The sequence below is a fragment of the Perognathus longimembris genome, chromosome 15 (genome assembly GCF_023159225.1).
Source record: "Perognathus longimembris pacificus isolate PPM17 chromosome 15, ASM2315922v1, whole genome shotgun sequence".
Lineage (NCBI taxonomy): Eukaryota > Metazoa > Chordata > Mammalia > Rodentia > Heteromyidae > Perognathus > Perognathus longimembris.
In genome coordinates this window covers 39,388,145-39,412,539 of record NC_063175.1, presented here as the reverse complement: position 1 = coordinate 39,412,539, position 24,395 = coordinate 39,388,145, and the positions used below count along the sequence as shown (strand labels likewise).

The 24,395-nt window shown below is 39.4% G+C and overlaps 2 protein-coding genes across 3 annotated transcripts in view; both read left to right on the top strand.

Annotated features, from left to right (window-relative positions):
• Positions 1-672: 672 nt before the first annotated feature.
• Positions 673-12,675, top strand: Ier3ip1 (immediate early response 3 interacting protein 1). The gene is made up of 3 exons (XM_048363138.1): positions 673-854; positions 10,632-10,733; positions 11,531-12,675. Exons 1-3 carry the CDS (start codon positions 764-766, stop codon positions 11,584-11,586), a joined length of 249 nt encoding a protein of 82 aa, XP_048219095.1. The 5' UTR covers positions 673-763; the 3' UTR covers positions 11,587-12,675.
• A 2,025-nt stretch (positions 12,676-14,700) lies between these two features.
• Hdhd2 (haloacid dehalogenase like hydrolase domain containing 2) overlaps positions 14,701-24,395 on the top strand; it is a 32,420-nt gene continuing 22,725 nt past the window's right edge. For both annotated transcript variants that reach the window (XM_048363137.1, XM_048363136.1), the window contains exons 1-2: positions 14,701-14,827; positions 22,433-22,543. In XM_048363137.1, the coding sequence (XP_048219094.1) occupies positions 22,443-22,543 (101 nt within the window). In that variant the 5' untranslated portion in view covers positions 14,701-14,827; positions 22,433-22,442. The remainder of the gene's footprint in view (positions 14,828-22,432; positions 22,544-24,395) is intronic.

Genomic DNA, 24,395 nt, shown 5'->3' with positions numbered 1-24,395 from the left:
TGAGATCTACAGAACTGCCAGTTTGAGAAAAGTCTGAGAGACTCCATCTCCAAAATAATTGATAAGATCTGGGTTGTAGACGCGGTTCAAGTGGTAGAGCACCAGCTGCACAAGCAAGACCAGCAAGCACCAGGACCTGAGTTCAAACTTCGGTGTTGGCAAAAGAAAAAAATTTTTAATTGTCAAAATACCGTTTACCTAGAGGGTAAACTGGCAATGTTGAAAGGTTGACCCCCTCATACAGTTCTCAAGAGTATCTGGAACAGCACTCTTCTTAGAATCATAATGCAAACTTGCTATGAAATTTTAGTATTTTCAGATACACAGCAAACAAAGTGAAAACAGATGATAAACCTGCTGAGTATCTATTGCCTTTCATTTTATTCAAAATATTATTCCAATATGTGTGTGCTCAACCTTTAAAAAAAAAAAAAACTCTAAGGTACACCTTTTTTCGCCTTCCCAAGTCTTGGAAATCTGGCGCGTCAATCAAGCCCAGACATACACGTGCCTCTCTCGGTTCACTAGCCGGGGCTGCAGCGAGGGGCGGCGTCAATCCAGGCCGCGGGATGACGTAAGCTCGAGGGCGGGCCTTCGCCTGGCGCGGGCGGGCCTTCGCCTGGTGGGCGGGGCTTCCCGGAAGGCCCCGCGTTTTGGGCCCCGCCGGCTCCCGTCGGAAAGCGCCGCGGCTGTGGCGGCGCCACGTCCACTGCGGCGGCAGGAGAGAGGAGTCGGTTGGGCCTCCGGCCGGCTTCCAACCACCATGGCCTTTACTCTGTACTCGTTGCTGCAGGCCGCCCTGCTCTGCGTCAACGCCATTGCGGTGCTGCACGAGGAGCGCTTTCTTAAGAACAGTGAGAGGGGCCGCGGGGCTGAGGTGTCGGGGGTGGGGGTGGGGCGGGGCCCGGCGAGGCCGCGCGCGTGGGGGGACCGGGATGGGGGGGGGGGGGCGGGGAGACCGATCCGGAGGGACGCAGACGGTGGCCGAGGGCGCGGCTCGGGGATGAGCGGACGGCGGAAGGCGGAGGGGAGTCCGGTTAAACCACGTTCACGTGGCTAAATTGGAGTCCATGGAGTCAGGCTGACGCCCCACTGTGTGCGGGGGTCTGGGGTGGTAGGAGACCGGGGCGTGTCCCCCCACCTCCCCGTCCGAGGCTACTTACCCCCAATCGGCGACCTTATGGCGGATTTCATTGATGGAAAAGTTAGGATCTGGAGTTTTGAGTTGCGAGTTGGGTTAGTGGGGGGCGTGGTTCGCGCTTGAGTATTTTCAGCTAGGGGAATGGATTGATGGACCTCAAAATGGGGGTCCCCTGGGTTTTGGGGTTAAATAGGAAAAGAGAAAGGGATGAAAGTTGTTAGGACATCCAGCCACTAGTTCCAAGTGATTTACCCAAGGTGGATTGCTGTGCCAAGACTGTGCTAGACTCCAGAAGTCAAAGATGCAAACGCAAATGTATGCTTATTGGGGACCCCACAATCAGATCTCCGTGCCAGCTTGCGCAGGCTGCTTCCTGCGGTATTCAGACAAAATTGAGTCAGGATACAAGTGGATCGTTTGTCATAGTGTGCCAAGTATATCCGTGTGAATCATAAGAATTCAAACACACAAGCAGGATTGACTGATTCAGTTATTATTCATTTCAACTTATTGAGCACAAATTATGCGCCAAACCCGTGTAGTAGGAGCTGATTTTACAGCAGTTACCCTGCCCTCCTAATTATATTTAAATGAAAAAGTATGCTGCATATTAACTATAGTGCTGGGTGATGCCACCTTTGAGTTTGCGAAAGCTTTTTGGAGGAAATATGCCCAACCTGAAATTGGAGTTAAGCAATTGAAAAAAGTGTAAGCAGTGTAGACCTAGTGAAAATTCTCAGGCAGGTGAAGACAGGCTTAAGCAAGGATGTGATGTAACTAGATTGGTATTTTTTGAGATCCTTCAAGCTGCTGTATGGAGTACAGATTGGAAAGAGTGGAGTGGCTGTGGGAAGAATTGTTCCAAATAGAGCAAATGGAGATGGGTGGTTGTAAAGAATAATGTAATAGTATTATGTAGTAGTCACTATGTGTTGTATCTGTATTAGGTGTTTTACATATATACTTGTGTAACCTCACAGCAACTCTAAGGGATAATTACTGTTTTCATTAATACTTGATTGGTAGGGAACCTGGAGCACAAAGAGAACAATTTTTGTAAAAATCACCAGCTAGAAAGTAGTAGTACAAAGCATTCTGACCAAATCCATCCATTTAGTACTATACTACATTGAAATTAAGAGTGATCATGGAAAAAAAAAAAGTGATCATGTTACTGGTTGAATTGTGCCCTAAAAAGGGTGTATTTTCCGCAACTATCAGATATGAGGCTAATGAACAAGTTCAGAAAGGTTATAGTATGCAAGAAGATATATAAGAACAAACTGCCTTTCTATACATAAAGAATCATAAAAGGTAATTAATGAAATTAGTATCAAAAATATAAATACTTAGGCAAAAAAAATTTGGCAAAAGAACTGCAAGTTTTTTTTAGGAAAACTACAAGGAATTAAAAAAAATTAAAGATCAGGAACTTTGAAACAACATCCACCTTATGTGCATAGATGACAACACTTGATAATTTATAGATTTAATGCAATTTGTACCAAAAGTCCAAGTTAGTTGTTTTTTTAAAGAAATTTATTGTTTTATAATAAGGTTTCTAGGCAGACACATTCCACTTGAGCCACACACCCAACTCAGTCAAAACTACCTTAAAAGAGAAGAACAAGTTGGAGAATTCAGGGTTTGTTTTGGGTTGGTTTTGTTGTTTTTTTTTTTTTTTTTTTGCCTGCTACAAAGTCATTGTAATCAAAACAATATATTGACCAAGTAGAATTCAACAACCAGAAATCGACCTTCTACTTATGATTTGTTGGTTTTTTTCAACAAAGGTATCAAAACAAATTCTATTGTTGTTAGAAGTATATTTAAAAAAAATAGAATGCTTAGACTGTAGTCTAGACATTCAACTTTTCTACGAGTGAATTTCAACAGGGAGTATTTTCCAAATGTCTCTGGTGATTGAGATTTGTCCCCTAGATGGAAACTGCCACAAACTGTTGGACTAGCCCAGAAATGATAATACATACACTTTGCCCTCCAGAACTTTGTCTTCCACTTATCTATTTCTGCCCAGAAGTAGAAGAGAAGTTTTTTATTGGAGGGTGTGTTTTTATTTTTGTTAATACAAAGGTGATATTCAGAGGGATTACTGTTTCATAAGTCAGTTAAATGAGTACATTTCTTTTTGGACAGTATCTCCCTTCTTTGTTCTCTCCCATTTTTTTCTCCCACCTCTGCCCACAAGTTGTATAGTTCATTTTCAACATAGTATCTACTGAGTACCACTGCTGCATTTGTTTACCCTTTGTACCTCCATTTCTTTGCTTTCTGTTGCACTCCCCTGCCCCACAAACAATATTTTTTTTAAAAAGCCTTATTTACACTTCCTGAAATTCATTTCACTAAATATCATTTTATATGATCAGAGGCACATTTTATATGATCAGAGGCATGGAGACATTGTGCCTTTGGGTTTTTCCCCTAAGAGATCTGCCTTTGGTCGCACTGAATCCCTAGAGTCCTGTATAATTTATCATGTTCGAGTGTATTTTAGATCTAGGTTCCACAAATGAGAGGAAAGCATTCATGCTCTGTGAGCTTGGCTTAACATGAATTGGGGTAGGTCCATCTGTTTCCCTGCAAATGACATACTCTTCCTAATGGCTATGTAAATTTTTGTTGTATATAAGTACTACATTGTTCTGATCTACTATTGTAGGGCATCTGAGCTGTTTCCATAACTTGGCTATTATGGATAGTGCAGCAGTGAACTTGGATGTACAAGTGTCTTTATGGTATCCTGGCTTGTGATATTCTGGGTAGATGCCCAAAGGTGGTAAGGTGGGTTGTAGGGAAGATCTATGTTTAGTTTTTTGAGGAACTTCCAGACTTCTGTCCAGAGTAGTTTACTTTCTCACCCACAGTGCAGTAAGGTGTTTTTTTCCCCTCACACACCTGCCAGCATTTGTTGTTCAAATGCTTTATGTTGGCCAATCTAAGTGGAGTGAGATGGTATCCCAGAGTAGTTTTGATTTGCTTTTCCTTTATGGCCAGAGATTTTGAGCATTTCCTCATGTTTCTTTGCCATTCTTTGCCTCTTCTGAGAAGTCCTTAATACCTTTGTCCATCTAGTGATGGCTTATTAGCTTTTGGAGGGGTTAGTTTCTAGAGTTCTTTGTATATTTTAGGTAATAGACCTTTGTCAGATATATTGCTGTTAAGTACCTTCTCTCAGTCTGTTGGCTGTCTTTCTAGTTCAGGAACGATGTCCTTTGCTGTGCAGAAACCTTATTTTGATGTAATCCCATTTGTCAAGTTTCTTTTCTATCTGCTCTGCCCCTGGGACTCTCTCTCTTTTTTTTTTTTTTTTTTAAGTTTCTGCTTATGCCTATGAGTTCTAGTGTTCCTCCTAGTCCCTCTTGCAGTAATTTCAAAGTTTCTGGTCTGACAATGAAGTCTTTGATCCACTTTGAGCCGTAGAGGGTGTGTTTTGCATATGGTCCTAGAACTAAAGGAAAACACTGCAACCACTTATCTAAGTGGAAAAACTGTTGTAAGTTATCCAAAATCAATGGAAATACCTTAAGTACTTACTGTTGCCTGTATATGTTCTTAGCTCTTGTCACTACCTTCTTACTGTTCACTCTGTTTCTAATTTTTTTTTCCCTTTATGCCTTTCAGGCAAAGCTGAGCCTATTTACTGTTTCTTTGCAGTTCTCCAGTAGTTTCTTTGCAGTTCTTCAATATCCATAGCCTCTTTCTTCTCCTTTCCCTTCCTAGAATTAAGCCTCTGTGACAGTCTCACCATGGTGCTGGGGCTCAGGGCTGAGCCATTACTCACACCACTTCCTCTTCCTTCAGAGATCTACCATTTTTCTTCAACTGGCTAACACCTGGCACATCCTTTAATCCTACCCCTGGCATTTCCATCTTCCACAAACCATTTTGGACCATCTTCATTGCCATAACACCACTGTAGTTTCCTGCATCCTCTGGTAGATTGAGGAAGATTCTCTTATCTTTACTGTTCAAACAGTGGATAAATGCTTTCTAAATAACTGAATAACTCTGCCATTATTCCTACAATTCCTGATTTGAGGGCTTATTTATACAAATAGTTGAGCTAGTCCAGTAGTGCAGAGAATGTGTTGTTTCTTCTGGGTTCTACACAGTATTAGGGGCAAATAGTGGCTTTTAGTACCCATTGGATTGTTCTTATTAGAGCTTTTCTTTGTGGTACTCAGTATCAATTAGATACATACTGTATCCATCACTAAGCTGTGATACAATGATATAATACAAAATAAACAGGAAATGGTGCTCTGGTTGCCACAACTAATTAAATAGCCTCCATTGCTTAAGCAATAGAACTCTTATTTCCTCAGTTTTGGAGGATGGAAGTCCAAGATCTAAGTGCCAGCACAGTCCAGGTCTGGTAGGGCCTTTCTTCACTCTATTTTACATATATAGAAACTGATCTCAGAAAGACAGATTTGTTCAGAGCCAGCCAATCCTCAAAACCTTAATACTTTTTGTTTTTCTTTTAGAAAGTGTCTAGCTGAGGGTCTGGGAATATGGCCTAGTGGCAAGAGTGCTTGCCTCCTACACATGAAGCTCTTGGTTCAATTCCCCAGCACCATATATATGAAAAACGGCCAGAAGGGGCGCTGTGGTTCAGGTGGCAGAGTGCTAGCCTTGAGCAGGAAGAAGCCAGGGAGGGTGCTCAGGCCCTGAGTCCAAGGCCCAGGACTGGCCAAAAAAAAAAAGAAAGTGTCTAGCTGAGAATTTTTGACTCAGCTGGGATGGATTGCCATTTTGTATAAGTTTTTTGAGGTCTGGTTTGAGGTTTGATTAGCGATCAGTAAACTTTTTCTGTGGGAGTTCATTTCCAAGATTATGACAATGACTTCTACTAGCTGGCCTTATCATTTGCTAGGCCTTGGAGTTATGAACATGACAAAACAGCCACAAAATTAAATCTTCCTTTCTTTCTTTTTTTTTTTTTTTTCAAAAAAAAACAACCTTGTAAAGCTTTGGCTAGGTTCCTGAGGAAAACAACTGAGACTCCCGACATAGCAGTTGAGGGGAAAATTGTTTGTTATAATAAAAAGTAATCTCTGGCACCTGGTTTTTTACTTGTCACATTTGCATTTCTGCGAAATATCTAGATAAATTATTTATTCTCCACCCTAAGTGGTTTTTTTCATTCTGATGGTAAAAGAATGGAAACTGGATTATAATTACCCAAGAATTTACCATATGTTTTAATACTTAAATGTTGATGTTTCCCTTAAAGTAATCCTGTTACAGAGTTTTATCCTATTGGAGGTTTAATGTTAGAGAATTTTCTTTTTCTTGAAGTCATTCCTCTCATGATACAGATATAAACAAAAAATGAATGCTGGGAATTATAGTTTCTAATAAAAAATAGGTTCATGTAGCCAGGTACCGGTGGTAACTCATGCCTGTAATCCTAGCTTCTCAGGAGGCTAAGAGCTGAGGATCGAAGTTCCAACCCTGCTGGGAGAGGATAGTCTGTGAGTCTCTGTCATCTCGAATAAACTACTGAGAGCCTGAAGTGGAACTGTGACCTTGAGCAAAAAAAGCTCAGGAACAGCCCCAAGGCCCTGAGCTCAAGTCCTAGGACTAGCACAATAGGAAAATTAGGTACATGGTATGTTTGATATAGTAACAGGTCTCTTCTGAGAAATTGTGACATGTTGAAAGGACTAATTTTGGCAATGAAAATATTTTTTTTCTTTTTTTTTTGGCCAGTCCTGGGCCTTGGACTCAGGGCCTGAGCACTGTCCCTGGCTTCTTCCCGCTCAAGGCTAGCACTCTGCCACTTGAGCCACAGCGCCGCTTCTGGCCGTTTTCTGTATATGTGGTGCTGGGGAATCGAACCTAGGGCCTCGTGTATCCGAGGCAGGCACTCTTGCCACTAGGCTATATCCCCAGCCCGGCAATGAAAATATTTTAAAAATTAAGTGAAAAAACAAAATCAGGGCCCAGTACTACAGGAAGTGTAGGTGGGAGGATCACAGTCTGAGGGTGGCCTAGGCCCAACCAAAAGAGACATAGCTCAAGCAGTAGAGCATCTGCCTAGCAAGCTCAAGACCTTAAGTTCAAACCCCCAGTACTGGCAGAAGATAAAAAGTGGTAATATATTGAAAGATAGTTTTAAAACAATTTTAAATACTCCAAGTGACTTGTGGAGAAAACTCCTCCACATTTTCCCTACTTTCAAAATGTTCACTGTCTAGAGAGGAAAGACTAATTGCAGAGAGTGTCTTTTACCAACAGATATACATCTTTACAATTTTACTTTTAAACTTTTATTTTTACCAAATATGTAGATTGTCTTCAGAGTAAAAACTCTTCAGGCTGTACAAAAACATAGATGCTCTTTGCTCCATTTCTCCTTGTCCATTTCTCGAAAACAACCATTTTTAGATACGCTTTAAGTTATTACATATCACTATGGCATGTTTGATACAGTTCTGCTATATCAGCAGCACACTTGTGCTTTCTCTTCCTTATATTTAACCAATTATTGATTACACAAATAACCAGTATTCTGTGCATATATATATATACTTTCATTGAATATTAGCTATTCATACTTGAACAATAAAAATGACTTAGTTTTCTAATTGATCTGTGTGTTGCATTTTAAGTTCTAGACTGAAACTTAATTTTTCTTCAAAGTTTTAAAGTGTTAATTTTCTTATTTTGAATGTTTCTTATTTCTAATTAGACTGTTGAGTGTGATGCCATTTTGTTTATTGACTCTTTCCAGGTAACCAAACATGTGCCTTTACAATATTTTCTTTTTTGAATGCATGTTTTAAATTGTTATTGTAAATATAATAATCAGAGGGGTTACAGATAAGTCAGATAAAAAATACATTTCTTTTTGAACAGTGTCACCGTTTCCCTTGTGCACTCTCCCAGTTTTTCCCTCCCATCCTCCACCATAAGTTATATAGTTCATTTTCAACATAGTGTCTAGTGGCATTTTTTTTTTACCTGTTGTTCCATCATTTCTCTGCTCCCCCCTTACCTTCCCAAACACAGATAAATGAACAAATGAGACAAAAGGCTCAAATTCAGAGCCCTTCGCTCAAGTCAGAGTCTCTATCACTTCAAACACACCTCAGCCCTAAACTGAAACTTCCAAACTAACAAACAAATGTTGGAGAAATGACATAGGTGTACTTACGAGAGAGAGGGACACACAAAGAGAAGAAGACTTACAGGTAGAAGAGAGCCAGGCACCCATGGTTCACTCATGTAATCCTAGCCACTCGGGAGACAGATCTGTGGATCATGATTCAAAGCCAGCCTTGGCAAGAAAGTTTGTGAGACTCATATCTGCACTTAACCACCAGAAAACCAGGAGTGGTGCTGTGGCTCAAAGTGGTAGAGCACTAGCATTGAGTGAAAAGCTCAGGGGTAGCACTAAGGCCATACGCAGGTATATTTGTTCTGTATAGCACATTATTTTATATTTCTGAAATTAGTTTGGGTAGATGTGTATATTTAATACTAGAGAATTTCTTCCTTCTTCCCAAAGCTATCATTGAATGATTAGTTCATCTTTTAATTAATTCATGTGTCTTTAAAAGGAAGAAAAACATGTTACCCAGAAGTTTCACTTATGATCCTAGAACTTACCTTACTTTATCTTAAGTTTACTGTATTATAGTTCAGTTGAATTCCACATGCATTTGTTACATACTTTCATGTGGTGTGGGAAGGATGAAGAAAGATGCCTAAATTGTCCCTGTCTTCTAAAAATTTAATGGGGAACAACAAACCAAGAAGGTGAGATTTACTATGTCAGAGGCTTATTTGGAGAGCAAGGAGAAAAGTTAATTATGATATGAGGAAGGCAATTTGGGTAAGTCCTGACACTGAAGTCAACCCTAGATGTAGCTGTACTTACCATGTACCTTAATTGATGGATAATTGTGCATAGGAAAACAGTGGTCCCTTAGTTTCCATAGGGGACTGGTTTCAGAACCCATTGGCTTATTACAGAATGTCAGTTTAAGAACTTTGGATTCCATTGAGTAGACAATGGGAATCATCACCAAATTTTGGGTCTCCTAACCCTTGAAAGGAAAAAATTCAAACAGTTCAAATAGCAAGGTTACAGAAGCATCTATGGAAGCACTTAATGTAAGTCCCACAAGACAGTAAAAGCTGTAGTAGTAACAGCTATGATGATGTAGTGTACCCTGAAAGCTCAAAAAATAGTAAGATCCTTGTGAACTGGAAGAGCTATAGGAACCCCAGCTAAACTTTGAAGAGGAAGCAGGAGAAAAACACCAACTCTGCTTTGAACTTGAATTTTTAGTTGTATACCTCAATGTTTCTCATTGAATAACAAAAGGCAAGTGACCCTTTTTAACCTTCATTTCTACTACATAAAAACTGGGCTGGGGATATGGCCTAGTGGCAAGAGTGCTTGCCTCGTATACTTGAAGCCCTGGGTTCAATTCCCCAGCACCACATATACAGAAAATGGCCAGAAGTGGCGCTGTGACTCAAGTGGCAGAGTGCTAGCCTTGAGCAAAAAGAAGCCAGGGACAGTGCTCAGGCCCTGGGTCCAAGGCCCAGGACTGGCAAAAAAAAAAAAAAAAAGCAAACATGTAGTGCTTGCCTCTACTACATAAAAACTGATTAAACAAAGTGAAATCTTGTTTCCTGATACTTAGTTCTTTGATGTATAGTGTAAAAACTTTTCTCTCTGCCATCAAGTTTAGAGGTTAGCCTGTCAGGAATTAAACTATGTAATCTTATGAGATGGTGAAAAATGGACTTGAAATGAGGACGAGAGAAGGACAAATTGCAAAAACAAGGGCATGAAGTACCAAAAAGAATGTATATTATACTAAAAAATAATTAGGATATAAAGTTAATGAGGTAATGGCTTATCATTGAAAAATAACACAGAGGAAGGTAAAAGATTGACTTACAGAGACTAACAAGTGTAATGGGCTACAGTCCTCTCATTACAGTTGGAAATGAGGGGGACAATGAGAGAAAATGGGAAAAAGCGGCATCCTGCTGGCAGTCTACATCATGCTATGAAGGCCCACTAAGCTGTGGCCATGTAAATTTTACCCAAGAAATGTAGATAATGATTCTTAGCTATAATAGTTTTATGTTGGATTTTGTACTTGACACTCTGGTTTTCAGCTTGGATGTGAGAAATGCTTTGGTATTTTGAAAGAAGGGAATAAAAACCAGTTGGTATAACAGCAGTCACCTTCAGTGAATTAAAATGCCATGGAATATTTGGGGTGTAGATTGTTTTATAAACTCAAAAATATAAATGCAAGGAAAGGTTAATATTGCTGTTCATAAAATCTAAAATAATTCAATATTTTATTAACTTTAAGGTAATGATTTTATAGTCTATGTCTTTAATAAGGGCTAAAAATTCTCTTTTTAAATTGACTGAGGGCAAGGTGAGTTCGTGATAAATTTTAACATATCTAATCTTTATATTATACAGTCGGCTGGGGAACAGACCAAGGAATTGGTGGATTTGGAGAAGAGCCAGGAATTAAATCTCAGCTAATGAACCTTATTCGATCTGTAAGAACCGTGATGAGAGGTAAGAAGAAAAAGTTGTACTCTAAAGTTTTAATTGTTTCTGGTACCAAAGTTACTGAATGTGAATATTGTTACATACCCTTTTTGTAGTGGAGATTTCTTTCCTCTCTAACCTGCGTTTACTCCTTCAAAGTTATTGGCTTCTTTCTTAGGTTGCCTCTTCTTTGTAGGCAAGCTACTTGATGCATATACAATGTTTAAGTATTATAATCTGTGTGTTACCTATTAGAGTAAAAGAATGATACCCTAACTTTTAAGAAACTATTCCTTCCAGAAAATGGAGCCATTTAATGTTATGGAATGTGTCCAAAGGAAAAATAAAGGTCCTCTGTCTGCCATTCTATTGGAAAAATACTTTCTAGCAAATCAGGAGTTCAGATACCTTATATTTAAACATTGATTGGAGTCTCTTCTCTCTCTCAACTGTGTCATTGACAGCTTTGGGTTCAGAGTTCTTTAATTTAGTAAGATACCAAACCTTTTTTGCACTGTATTTCTAACTCAAATGTGCAGACATACTGATTTGCCCAGGTCTGCTCTGTTCTCAGAATTGAATGGCACCATCAAAGATATTTCTTCTTCATCTATTGTACAGTTTAACCTTAATTCCAAGGTTTACAGCCATAAGATTTGGGTTTTATGATAGTGTAGTTTTTAATGTTTCTCTATGGTAAACATTTAAACATGATTATGATTGCATATTGTTAGATATTTTCATCTTCTTGAATGCTAGTTACCACTTAGGGTTTTTTCTCTTCATTTTTCCTTATACTAACAAATGCTCTGTTTTCTTTTCAGTGCCATTGATAATAGTAAACTCAATTACTATTGTGTTGCTTTTATTATTTGGCTGAACATCAGTGGGACAAATGAAGACTCAGAAGACAAGATGCCAACAGAAGTTATTGCATCAGTCATTGCTGAACATTTCTTAGCAGGCTGATCTTGCACTTCACAAAACAAAAAACAAAAACTACAGAGTTGACAATAAAACCAGAGTTTCTATTTATCTGATTTTTTTTTAATGTTACACTTGTTTCATTACAAAAAGATCAGAAACAGTAGTGCTGCAGGATTGGAATACATTTGACTGCTGACTGTTAATAGTTCATGCTGTAGTAAAGATTGTTAAAAGGGTACAAGACTGTCACTTCCTCTGTCAATGCTCAGGGATAAAGTGTTTTCCAAAGTTTTTAAATTCCTTGTGGCTTCGTTATGATGTGAGAGTGACTATCCCACTAAATAAAATTTAAAGGATTTAAAATAAGTAATTATTACATATAAATGATAAGTAGGTAATTTGGACCATCTTATTCCATACTCTTTGGTTATTTAAGCTGTATATCGTCTCTGCTATGAAGAACTAAAATGTATTGATACTATAAGGGGCAATGCTCTCTGACTTCAGGGAGAATTCCATTTTCTAAGTCAATCATGTGGTTTTTTTTTGTTGTTGTTAGTTCTTTATATGTATTTATTTTAAATTGGCCCAAATGATGAGATCATAATGAAACTCTGAAGCAAAGTCTGTGCCCTTTTTACAATAATTTATTTTATAAAATCAGCATAAATAGCCTATATGAACAATCCTAAAGTAGTCACAAACTATACGTGCTAGAAGATTGTTTTGGACATTTGCCACCTTAAAAAAAGATCATTTCCAATTCTTGGTGCAATAGTGTACATTAAAGGGTGTGATTCTCGATTCTTATTCTGTTCTTTCTAGCATTTGTGCTAGATTTTTAAAAAAAATTTTCTTTTGATTTTATGTATTAGACTACCCTGTGATGTTGTTTGCTCATCCTATAATTAAGTTTTATGTAGAAAGATTCAAAGAATGTAAATGGTTTTCATGAAAATGATCAGCTATAATATTTTAAAGGAGTAGAATGGCATCTTTGTTTATAGAACTTTTGTAAATAAAGTTGAAATTTACAAGTCAAGCACTTACTCTTTTGTATCTTAGCATAAACCTGTCTATAATTATAATTAATCTATTTTGTGAGTAACATCTCAAGTATGTATTTTGGTATAAAACTGACAAGTAGAAAATTGTGAAAGCAAACATTCACAACCTATTTTTTCTTCAATGAATCACTGAATTGCCAACATTTTAAGAGGACTCATGAATAAATTTTATTCTGTGATTTAAGTTACTTGGAACACTGTGGAGTAGGTATTGGATACCTGTTGGTGGTACATGACGTGGAAATGCATAATCTTTGGATTGTGGGCTTGCAGTGGGACTAACAAAATATACCAGAAAGTCCTAATCACTGAGCTCCTGTAAGTAATTGAGCTTGTTTGGTACTAAAAAGCAATGTACTTTTGTCCTGACAGTTGAAACATCCAACTAGTTAAAAATAAATCACTTAATTGAGGGCATTCTCATTTCTCCACATGCTAGGAGTCATACAAAATTTTTAAAAAGAGAAAAGTCTTTGATTTGATTATAGTGTACCTGCATGTTAATGTTAGAATATTGTCCGTGTCCATACTCTATGAGAAGTCACAGCAAGAAAAAGTCAGTGTTCCCTTGGAAGCATTTCTAAGGAAAGTGAGACACTGAACACTAGAATTCTTCATGTCTGGAAGCCACTCCCACAATTCTAGTTTTAATGTGTCTGATGTTATGATGGCATTCAAGGGAGGAGATTCCAAGTCTTCCCAATAGTCTGTCTACCACTCAGAGACAGTCTCAAGCAAAAAGATGGATTTATTGGGGAAGCAAAAAGCGGGCTGACTGGCCAGGGACACAGCACAGACTCAGGAGCTGAAACTGCGACCTCTAACAGTCCTCGAGCTGGGGTTTATAAAGGTAAAAGCTTAGCACAGATGTAGGGGTGTTGACGCAGGAGGTAGAACCCGCAACAAGCCATTTACAGAAGCAGAATTTTGTGGTCAGTTTGACCTAATATTTTACTTCATTTTAACAATTGCTTCCATGTTTTCCTAATCAAGATGGAGTCAGCTCTACTCCCCCCAACGTTTGCTGCCATGTTTCCCTAATTAAGATGGAGTCAGCTCTATTCCCCCCAACATCTGACAGGAAATCTTTAAGCTTTAATGCATTGGCCCTGATCTCCCTAAAGCAGTTATGATTCAGAAACTATAGTATTTCACTTTAGTAGACAATAACTTAAGTGCCTGATTGCCTGCCACATCTTCTCCTTATTCATTCTCAGGATTAACCATTTGTGGTCATTCTAAACTCTAGATATCATTAATGCGGTCCTTATGTATTCTAGACACCTGTATCTCTTGATTGGCATGAAAGACCATGGCCTACTCTAGGTATTATTTAATACACACACTTGTCTAATACAGTGGTTTTCAAACATGAGCAGCAGACTTCTGAAGGAATTTTAATGTAGGACTACAATACTGCAATAAAGAGACATTATTTTCAGTTGAACAAACACTCTTAATGCTTCTCAAGGCGCTCCCACGAAACCTCTTAAATTGCCAGAAACATGGATGAAGGATTAGAAACCCCACTTTACGTACAGTAAGAACGGGGCAGGGCGATCCGTGCTTTGGAGAATGAACACGTGTGTGCACTCATGACCGGGTCTGGAGAGCTTGCCTCCCTAGTAGCTGGTGGGGTGAGCTTGGAATTGCTTGGAGGGAGAGAGGCCAGGGTTGGGGAACGCTGGTGCTCCCGGGAGCCTGGGACGTCGCCGCCCTAGGCGGTGGTGAAGGGGACATCCAGAAGCTGTTCAAGTAGGAATGGCTTCGCAGAGTATCCCCTGAGGAAGGCGCCAGAGGCGTGGAGGCTGGCCAACCAGGTCATTCCGGAACCCTTGGCCCACACCTTACCCGCAGCACCCACCAGGCAAAGGCAGGGGTGTGTCGTCTGGGCGCATTCGGACCTCGGCGGGACGCAGGCTGCCAACGCGTACCCCCAAACAACCAACCCAAGACCCAACCTGAGCGGAAGCACTCTGACGGGGGGCGGGACTTCCGGCGCGCCAGGGCTCAGCCAGTGGGCGTCCTTAGCGGAGCTACTGGCCGCGCTGCTCGAGGCCCGCGGCAGGACTCTGCGGACTGCGCGCGAGACTGGCCTTTTTTGAGGACAGCGTGAGGGGAACAGGGGTGAGGAGCCACTCAGCAGAGTACATAGATATGTGGCGGCGGTGGGGGGGCGTGGGGTGCTAGCCGCTTGCCTTCCTGTAGCTGCATTTCTGGTAGGAAAGCCCGGGAGGATCACGGCCACCCTAGGCCACCGCCCTCCTTCAGAGTTGGCTCCGACCCGCGCCCGGGCTCTGAGAGGACGCCGCCCGGGCCGTGGCCCCTGTCGCGCATGCGCAGCGGGGCCGCTTCTGGCTTAGGTCGCGTGTGCTGTAAAGCGGCGAGCTTCCGCTGTTCGGGTCCGAGGTCTCCCAGGGTGGGTGGTGACTGCGTGGTGGTCCCTCCTGGAAACCTGGCCCTGAGCTGCCCTTGGACGCCAGCGCTCCGTCCCCACTCCCCCGGTCACCCTGGGTTTTGTCTGACCCTATTTTAAGTGTTTTGGAAGCTTAAGTGGATCCTTCAATAAGGATGAAAACTATTACTGCATTAGTTGGATTTTTTTTTGTTTGTTTTTTTGCCAGTCCTGGGGCTTGAACTCAGGGCCTGGGCACTGTCCCTGGCTTCTTTGTGCTCAAGGCTAGCACTCTACTACTTGAGCCACAGCACCACTTTCAGCTTTTTCTGTATATGTGGTGCTGAGGAATCGAACCCAGGGCTTCATGTATAGGAGGGGAGCACTTTATCACTAGGCCACTTTCCCAGCCCCTGGACGTATTTTTTTTTTAAATATTAACAATTCTTTTTTCCGGTCTTGTTTCTATTTTGTCCTCTTAATTACCCTCAACATTAACATTGTTTTAGTGAATTTTGTCTCATCAAAGTTGGGTTTTGTAGTATTATGCCTAGATTTCCGGTCCCCAAAGACCACCAAGGAGCTGATACCGATGCAAACACACGATTGTCTTTATTGCAAGCTCGAGCCTGGACTCCCATCTGTTACCAACACAGCATATCTGGATTGAGAGTCCCGACCCTCAGATAGGCAGGGTTTTTATTGTGACTACAACAGGGACAGGGTATTTCCAACTTGGCAGATACTTGATTGGATGGCATTTAGCAAGCAAGTCTTGTCCTATTCCTATTGGCTATCTACCCTTTCAGTTATCTAGTTTGGCTTTGATATTGGGAACTGGCCTCCATATCAGGAATTGACAACAGGTGGTCAAGTAGCACAGATGCAGGGGGTTAGTGCAGTGGGGTAGAGCAAGTCACAAATGGGTTAAGCAAGCCGTTTACAGAAGCAGAATATTGCAGTCAGGCTGACCTAGTACCAACTTTATTTGAACAATTGCAACCATGTTTTCCCATTACTACTAAGCAAGCTTGAGCGGGCTAAAACCATCTAGTACTCAGTCATAAGTAAACCAATCTGACAGTAACCATGGCATTTCTACTACTATTATGGTTATTTCTATAGTCTATGACTATGATCATTTTTTACTGTCCATTACCATGGTTGCTACCCAGGTACAGAGAACAAGTGCTCCCTATATTTTTAAATGTCAAACTACAAGAAACTAGTCTCACGGGTGGGGGTGCAGCCCTCTAGCATAGGTTTAGAAGCTGTTAAAATTTTAACACTAAAACTTATATTTAGTTACTCAGGTTCTCAGGTCAGCCCCAACAGTATAGAAACAGTTTTGCTCCCCTATGTGAAAATACTTAGTCTTCATTTTGCTCATCTTTTTATTTTGTAATGCAGTGTTTCCCATCCATACAGACACCCTAGACAGTTTAGTTTTTTGACACACAAGCTGTTCCCCCTCCTTGAAATTTCAAGGTCACCAGGAAGATTCCAGAAAGAGTGAAGTGAGGACTGTTATGAAAAGGAGGATTTTGCAGTTGAATCTTTTTTTTTTTTTACAATTGTTTTATTTATTGTCAAAGTGATGTACGGAGGGGTTACAGTTTCATATGCAAGGCAGTGAGTACATTTCTTACCAAACTTGTTACCTCCTCCCTCATTTTTCTCCCACCTTTCCCCTTCCTTAGTTCCCCTCCCCCCAGTTGTACAGTTGGTTTGCAGCATATAGTTTTGTAAGTATTGCTGTTGGATTGGTTTGCCTTTTACGTCTCTCCATTTTGATGTTCCCCCTTCTCTCCCCTACTTCCAATAAATATATATATACAATAACTAGGGTACCAAAATCAGTTACAGTGACATCAGGAGTACTTCACATGGTACATTGAACATAACAACAATAATAAACCACTTGTTTCTATAACTAGGAGTTCATTTCACTTAGCATCATCTTATGTGTTCATATGCACATAGCTATTGAGCTATTGTGATCTTATGCTAGGATTATCCTAGATGTGGACTAATTATTACCAATGTGGGAAACCATAGAGTTTCTTTGTGTCTGGCTCACTTCACTTAGAATTATTTTTTCCAAGCATTTCTATTTCCTTACAAATGGGGCAATGCCATTCATTCTGATAGAGGCATAGAATTCCATTGTGTTCTACGTACCACATTTTCTTGATCCATTCATCTACTGAGGGGCATATGGGTTGGTTCCATATTGTAGCTATGGCAAATTGTGCTGCAATGAACAGAGTTGTGCTGGTGGTCCTGCTTGTAATCTTTTGGGTAAGTGCCCAAAAGCTGGGCTGCTGGGTCATAGGGGAGTTCTATATTTAGCCTTTCTTTTCCATAGTGGTTGAACAAGTTTACACTCCCACCAACAGTATAGTAGGGTTCCCTTTTGGCCACATCCCCTCCAACATCTGTTATTATTAGTTTTCTTGATCATGGACATTCTTATCAGGGTAAAGTGGAAATCTCAATGTTTTGATTTGCATTTCTTTTATCGCCAATGATGTCGAGCACCTGTGTCTATTGGCCATTCTCATTTCCTCTTCAGAGAAGTCTTTTTAGATCTTTAGCCCATTTATTAAGGGGGCAGTTGGTTCTTTGAGGATTTGTTTTGGGGGAATTACATTTTTTGAGTTCTAAGTATATTTAACATTGTGAAAATGGCAATACTGCCAAATGCTATCTACAAATTCAATGCTGTGCCCATCAATATCCCAACACTATTCTTTAATGAAATAGAGGAAGCAACCCAAAAATTCATATGGAACAATAGAAGACTCCAAATAGCAAAAACAATACTAAGCAGGAAGAACAAGCTATAGTAATAAAAACAACTTCGTATTGGCACAAGAACAGGCCTGAGGAACAGTGGAATAGAACTGAAGACCCAGGAATGAACCTGCACACTCAATCTTTGATAAAGGAGCTAAAAAAATAGGATGGAAGAAAGAACCTCTTCAACAAATTGTGCTGGCAAAATGGTTAAACACCTGTTAACAAACTAAAGCTAGATCCTTATATATCAACCTGCACCAGCATCAATGCCAAATGGATCAAAGACCTTGAGGTAAAATCAGATGCCCTGAAAGCATTGCAGGAAGGGATAGGAGAAACACTTGGGACTCTGGCACAGGTGGAATATTTCTTAATAAAGGCCCAGAAACAGCAAATCAGAGAAAGGTTGGACAAATGGGATTGCATCAAACTGCAGAGCTTTTGCATGGCAAAGGACATACCTTGCAAGATAAACAAAGCCCACGGATTGGGAGAAGATCTTTACCGGCCATACAACAGACAAAAGGCCTCATATTAGCAGTAGCATGCTTGCCTTGCATGCATGAAGCTCTGGGTTCGATTCCTCAGCACCACATAAACATTAAAAGTCGGAAGTGGCACTGTGGCTCAAGTGGTAGAGTGCTAGCCTTGAGCAAAAGGAAGCCAGGAACAGTGCTCAGGCCCTGAGTCCAAGCACAGGGACTAGCCATCAAAGAGAGAGAGAGAGAATATGCAGTTGAATCTTGATTAGAGTGTTTTGTTTTGTCTCTGCACTCCTCTGTTATTTTTTTTCCAGGTTCCTTCTTAAAACTCACAAAGCTTTGGGGGTTGGGTTTTTACTTGCTGAGAATATAATAGGACTAATTTAGTTGCTTAACTATATTAAATGAAACATGACTAACTATAGCAGGATGATGTTTACTATCATTTACACAACGGTATGTAACATGCATGTAAGTTTCTAATAATTATAATAAAGAATACCCACATAATACCATTTAGGTCAAGAAGTAAAACATTGCCAGACCTCAGAAGGTCCCTTTAATTTTTCTCATCTGTACCTGTTATTTTTCTCTGTACGGAATTAGTATCCTTACTCTTTGATAATCATTCTTGTACTTCTCGTCACAGTTTTAATACCTATGTACCCATTCCTAAATTTGAATACTATTATGAGCCATGTACAGATATATGAACCATATTGTAATGTATGGGCTTTTTCCTGTACTTTTATCCCTGCAGTACATGTCTGAGAGTTGTCTTACAGTGACATGTTTAAATATACTTCATTAGTTTCCAATACCTTTTGTATTTTGTGCATGGATTTACTATAGTTTGTTTACTCATCCTTTGTTAATAAGCATCTGTATTGTTTTAGGTTTCTGGCTGTTGTAAACTAGGCTGCTGTGAACATTTGTGTTCTTGTCTCTTGGTATAGTATGAAAGAATCTCAAGGAACAATGCCCAAGAATGGAATTATCAGAGTACAGTGTTGCCAAACTAACTTCTGAAATGCTTGTACTGGTTGTTTTCTCACTAACAGTATACAAGAATGCCTATTGGCCACCTTTGGTATTTTCAGACTTTTAAATTTTGCCAAACTATTGGTTTGGTGCAGTGATCGTTTTTTTTTGTTGTTGTTGTTGGTTTTTAAAAAATATTTTTCCCCAGTGTGTTTTGAGCATCTTCATTTATCTGTTATTCAGATTGGTTCTTATTGTAAAGGATGAGTTGAGGTTTCATGCCATTTTTATATTGGATAGTTCCTTTGTATTTTTCTTTTCAGAAGTTCTAGCTTGAATGCAGGGTCTTGCGTTCGCTAGGTAGGCATTTTACCAGTTGATTCATATCAGCCCTTTTATGCTTCAATTCTTTTCAAGAGGATCTTGCATCATAGTTGTCTCTCACACCCTATCACCTCCCCTTCTGCGCCAGCCTCAGTCTTGCATCATCTTACCTTCAGCATCCTGTGCATGTAGCTGGGATCACACCAGCGTCTGGTTGACGTTGGACTCACTAACGTTTCCCTGGGACTGTTGTGCAGTTAATATTCTCCCAGTCCACACTCTCCAGTAACTGGGATTGCAGATATTAGCTGCTGCACCTAGCATTGTCTTTTTCTTAATATTTCTTGTTTCTGTTTCCTATATCCCTATCCTTTCTCATGTGTTAAACAAGTTATTTTATATATTTTCATTCTCTTTGTTGTACTTTTGAGATATAGTTGAATTTATCTGCCTTTTTATGATTTCTGCCTTTTACATTGTGTTTTAGAAAGCATTTCTAAAACAGCATTTCATCCTCTAGTCTTAAAAGTAGTCCTTTGTCTAAAAAAAAATTGTACAGTTTTAACTATGGGGTTATTTAACCTACTTGGAATTTTTTTGTATGTGTTTGTATTGTATAATACTAATCAGTGACCAGAGCTTGCTAGAAGCTTGCTTCCATTCAGAGGCTCACTTTGCTTTTCTTTATTTGTATATGTATATTTTATGTGTGGATTTGCCTGATTTGGAGTGGGAACAAGATCTAGGGAAGATGCTTAGCAGAAATAGGAGGAGCAAAGGGGTTAAAAGTCAGAAGTGGGGACTGGGAATGTGGCCTAGTGGTAAAGTGCTTGCCTCATATACATGAAGCCCTGGGTTCGATTTCTCAGCTCCACATATATAGAAAAAAGCCAGAAGTGGTGCTGTGGCTCAAGAGGTAGAGTACTAGTCTTGAGCAAAAAGAAGCCAGGGACAGTGTTCAGGCCCTGAGTCCACGCCCCAGGACTGGCAACAAAAACAAAAACAAAACAAAATAAAAAGTCAGAAGTGGCAAAGATATGTAGGTGCTGTCTTTGCCTTCTCTCACTTCTTCGCAAAACTAAATCCAAGGGAGGACAGTATTTCAAAGGATAACATTGGACAATCTAGAGTTTTTCAGGCAGCTCTGGGAGGTGGACTCAGTGGATTTAGCAAGCCCAGGTAAGGAGGAGAAAAATCAACGTTTTGGGGAGATGATGCCATACATTGATTCTTTTAGTTTGTAACTCCTGATTGTAGGTAATAGGTAGAGTTCAAGGCACCATCTCGCATCCCATCTTGCACTGTGTACTGAAGAGAAACTTAGGACCAAAAAAAAATAAACTTGCCATTATCTAACCACAAATAAGAAGCAGAGTCAAAACCAACCCCTAACCCTGCTGACTACCAATTCTGAGCTCTCAGTTGCATCTCAGGAAGGAACCGTCTCACCTGCCATTTGTCCCAAAGTAGATGCCATTAACCACCTGGTAGCTGTCCCCCACAATTCATGGTAATTGCCTTCATCTTCTTGAGTTTTCTAGCTGAGCTTTAACACTGTGCCTCTACTTATAAAGGACATTGCTCTTTCTTCTTTGCTGTTACACTAAGGCTGAACACATACAAAATGCACAAAGCAACTTAACAATATCATGTATGGTAGGGACAAGCATATACCTTCAGACCCAGTAAAACCCTTAAGAAATGCTCACATATGTGTCTGTGGGGAGATGTACAGGGTTTTTATTATATAGAAGCACTGTGGTATAACAAAAATATTTAAAATGACTTGGATGTTCATGACTATGAAAAATTATGGAGCATTTATAGAGTGAAAATGAATAACCTGTGTTAACATGGAGACACAGATAGTGTTGAGTGATGAAGCAAGTTGCTAATGTTTACAGAATACCACTGATAAAAGGTTTGGAATATATAAAACTCAGAGGGCAGCTATCATGTAAAGGTAAAGAAAGAGAACTGGATAAGAGAAGATGCACCTAGGGCTTCAAATATAGCTATCATTTCTGAAGCTGAATGATGGATAAAGGGGGTGGTTATATTGTCCATGGTAATTTTTTTGGTATGTCTTTCATTTTCTTAGAAAAATAACCAAACAAGAAGGAAATCATTGAATTACTAGATTAAGCTTTAAAAAAAATCTGTAAATCAAGCCCCATCCTTCTCACCTACGCCCTTACTGATTATATTTAAACCATATTTATCTTAAACAACATATATGTTATCACTCACAGTAGAAATCCTTGAAGAAAAAAATGTAGAAAAGGAAAGATGCACAGTACAAATTAAGGAGAACATGCCCCGACTTGAAATGTCTTTGGTGATGTGAGAGACTGGGAGCTCCTCATCCCTCTGCCATCGAGAACATGGTAGTGGGGCTGGATGATTAGAATGTTTTGTTGTATGTAACCAAAGATGAAGAAGACTTGTTAATATCAACAATCCACCCATTCAGGCTATGATGCCCATTATTCTCATATTTTAAAATAAATGAATTATTCACCAAGATTGTTTAAGAAACCTTAAAGTAAATAGTAACATTTCTTTTAGCACTTCCCTTTCTATACTTAAAATAAAGTAAACTAAAAACTTTTTTTTTCCTTGAGAGAAGCAGTTTAACACTTAAGCAATATCTTTTCTGGATTTGAATGATATTTTTGAAGATTTACCAGTTTTAATTGTCCATTGTTTCCTAAACTGTATTTTTTAATTTCATTTGCTCTCTCCTAGGGAATGAAGGATGGCAGCACGCCGTGCATTAAAAGCTGTTTTGGTGGATCTCAATGGCACACTTCACATTGAAGATGCAGCTGTGCCAGGCGCACAGGAAGCTCTTAAAAGGCAAGCTATCCTCTAGGTTCAGCTGACAAATGTGTTTGTTAAGTGCCATTTTGCCAAGGCAGATCATTAGCTAAATGGATGGCCTTAAGATGGCATTTCACCAGCTCACCGGTATATACAGGGAGCGCTCTGGTTCCTGTATATCCTCCAAACATTGTTCTCCAAGCCTTTATCAGGCTTGGCATTTTGTTCTATGTGTGTGTGCAGGCATGGTATGTGTGTGCAAGTGTGCAAGTGCGCATGCATGCAGTTTTTTAAAGTTAGTACTGTAATTTTGGAATGAAAATTCTAACTAAAATTAGGAGTAAATAACATTGGGAAATCTCAAATGAATTTTGGAATCCAAATGAAACACATACGGACAGGCATAGCTTGGTCTCTTCCTGTGTTACCTAAGATCTAACTTTGAATGTGCATCTGCTAAAAATAAAGTTTGACTGAGCAGTGGCAGTGGGAATTGTGAGTTTTAGGCTAGCCTGGGCTATTTAGCAAGACCCTGCCTGAAAACACCAAACTAACAAACAAATATTTGACTAAAGAACTTGAAACTGTAGAATTATTTCTATCAACTAAGGATTCAAGGTTTCCAAAGATTGGGTACTATCATATATTTCTAGTGTACCAATTATAATACTAAACACAAACACAGATCTAGATACAAAGGGAGGATGCACAGGAAAAGTGTGTTAAAGGGAACTGTATATAAGTGTCCTGAAAAACAATAATCAACACATTATTATTAAACATCATCCCAACAAAAGTTAGTGAGATTTTAAAAATCAGAAATTCTTAACATCTGGTGCTTGTTATTTTCAGACCTTAAAATGTTCCCTGTGTTATTAAATGAGAAAACACGTCACTGTGTCAAGTAGCACAGTGGCAGTTATAAGGGGGAAAAATTAACACAGATTCTACCTCCTCTCAGGATACTTACTTTCCCCCTGGAAAACCAAGAAACAGAAGCAATGTGTATGTCTAGTAAGCATCAGTTGAAAAGTGCCAGCTGCCTTAGAAGTCCTGATGTTCATTTTGTGTGTGAAGAAATGGTAGTGTGTTGCTTAAAGGCAAAAGAAAATGAGGTACAGGACTTAAATTTTACACCTTGACATAGTCTGCCTATCTTAGGCTTTCTAAGAGTAAGGATGAATGTCAACTGCTTCTATGGATAGAACCCTTACAGTTTTAAAAATGAGCTTTCTGCTTTGGATTGAAAGAATCTTTATTTCTGTTCAGCAGTGACATTTATATGAAATTGTAAGCTATGCGCTTGCCTTTTAAGGGGTAGGGGCCTTACAGGCCTAGGCAGGTTTTCTTCCCAGAGAAATCACTGTATTGATACTGCCAGTTTGGTTTCTATAGAAACAAATAGTCTACAGGAAGTTGAGGGACTAGTAAAATGAAAAGTTGTTTTGTTTTGTTTTTTAAACAAAACTCATTTAAAATAATGTGGTTACTTCATACTTATTCATTTTTAGGATAATACTCTGTTGAAGCAATCAATTTCTTTTGCAAGACAAATAGCCAAATTCTCTGCAAATGTGTTTTGTGGAGAAGCTACCACACAGATGTTATAGAAGTAATCACAATTACAGTGAGTTATTTAATCATATAAATTTATTTAATGTTCTTTGGGTGAATACTTAAAAACAATTTCTTTTTGTTATGTTTGCTTGCTTTTTAAAAATTATGGTTTGTGTTTTTGTGCCTAATAGCTTTTTGGGGCATGCATAAAATAAAAGGCAGACTATTTTATGTTGAAAAATAATATTATTTTTCTATTTCGGATTAGAGCACTGTAGTCCAACAAAAATTTACTATTCTTTCTGAGCTATGGTGCCAATTTAGATTTCAA

Excerpts from the sequence above, each read along its gene's own strand:
- Ier3ip1 (XM_048363138.1), top strand. The coding sequence starts at position 764 with ATGGCCTTTACTCTGTACTCGTTGCTGCAGGCCGCCCTGCTCTGCGTC. Across the intron at positions 855-10,631 it reads GGAGCGCTTTCTTAAGAACA|TCGGCTGGGGAACAGACCAA; the intron begins GTGAGAGGGGCC and ends TATATTATACAG. Across the intron at positions 10,734-11,530 it reads TGTAAGAACCGTGATGAGAG|TGCCATTGATAATAGTAAAC; the intron begins GTAAGAAGAAAA and ends TTTTCTTTTCAG.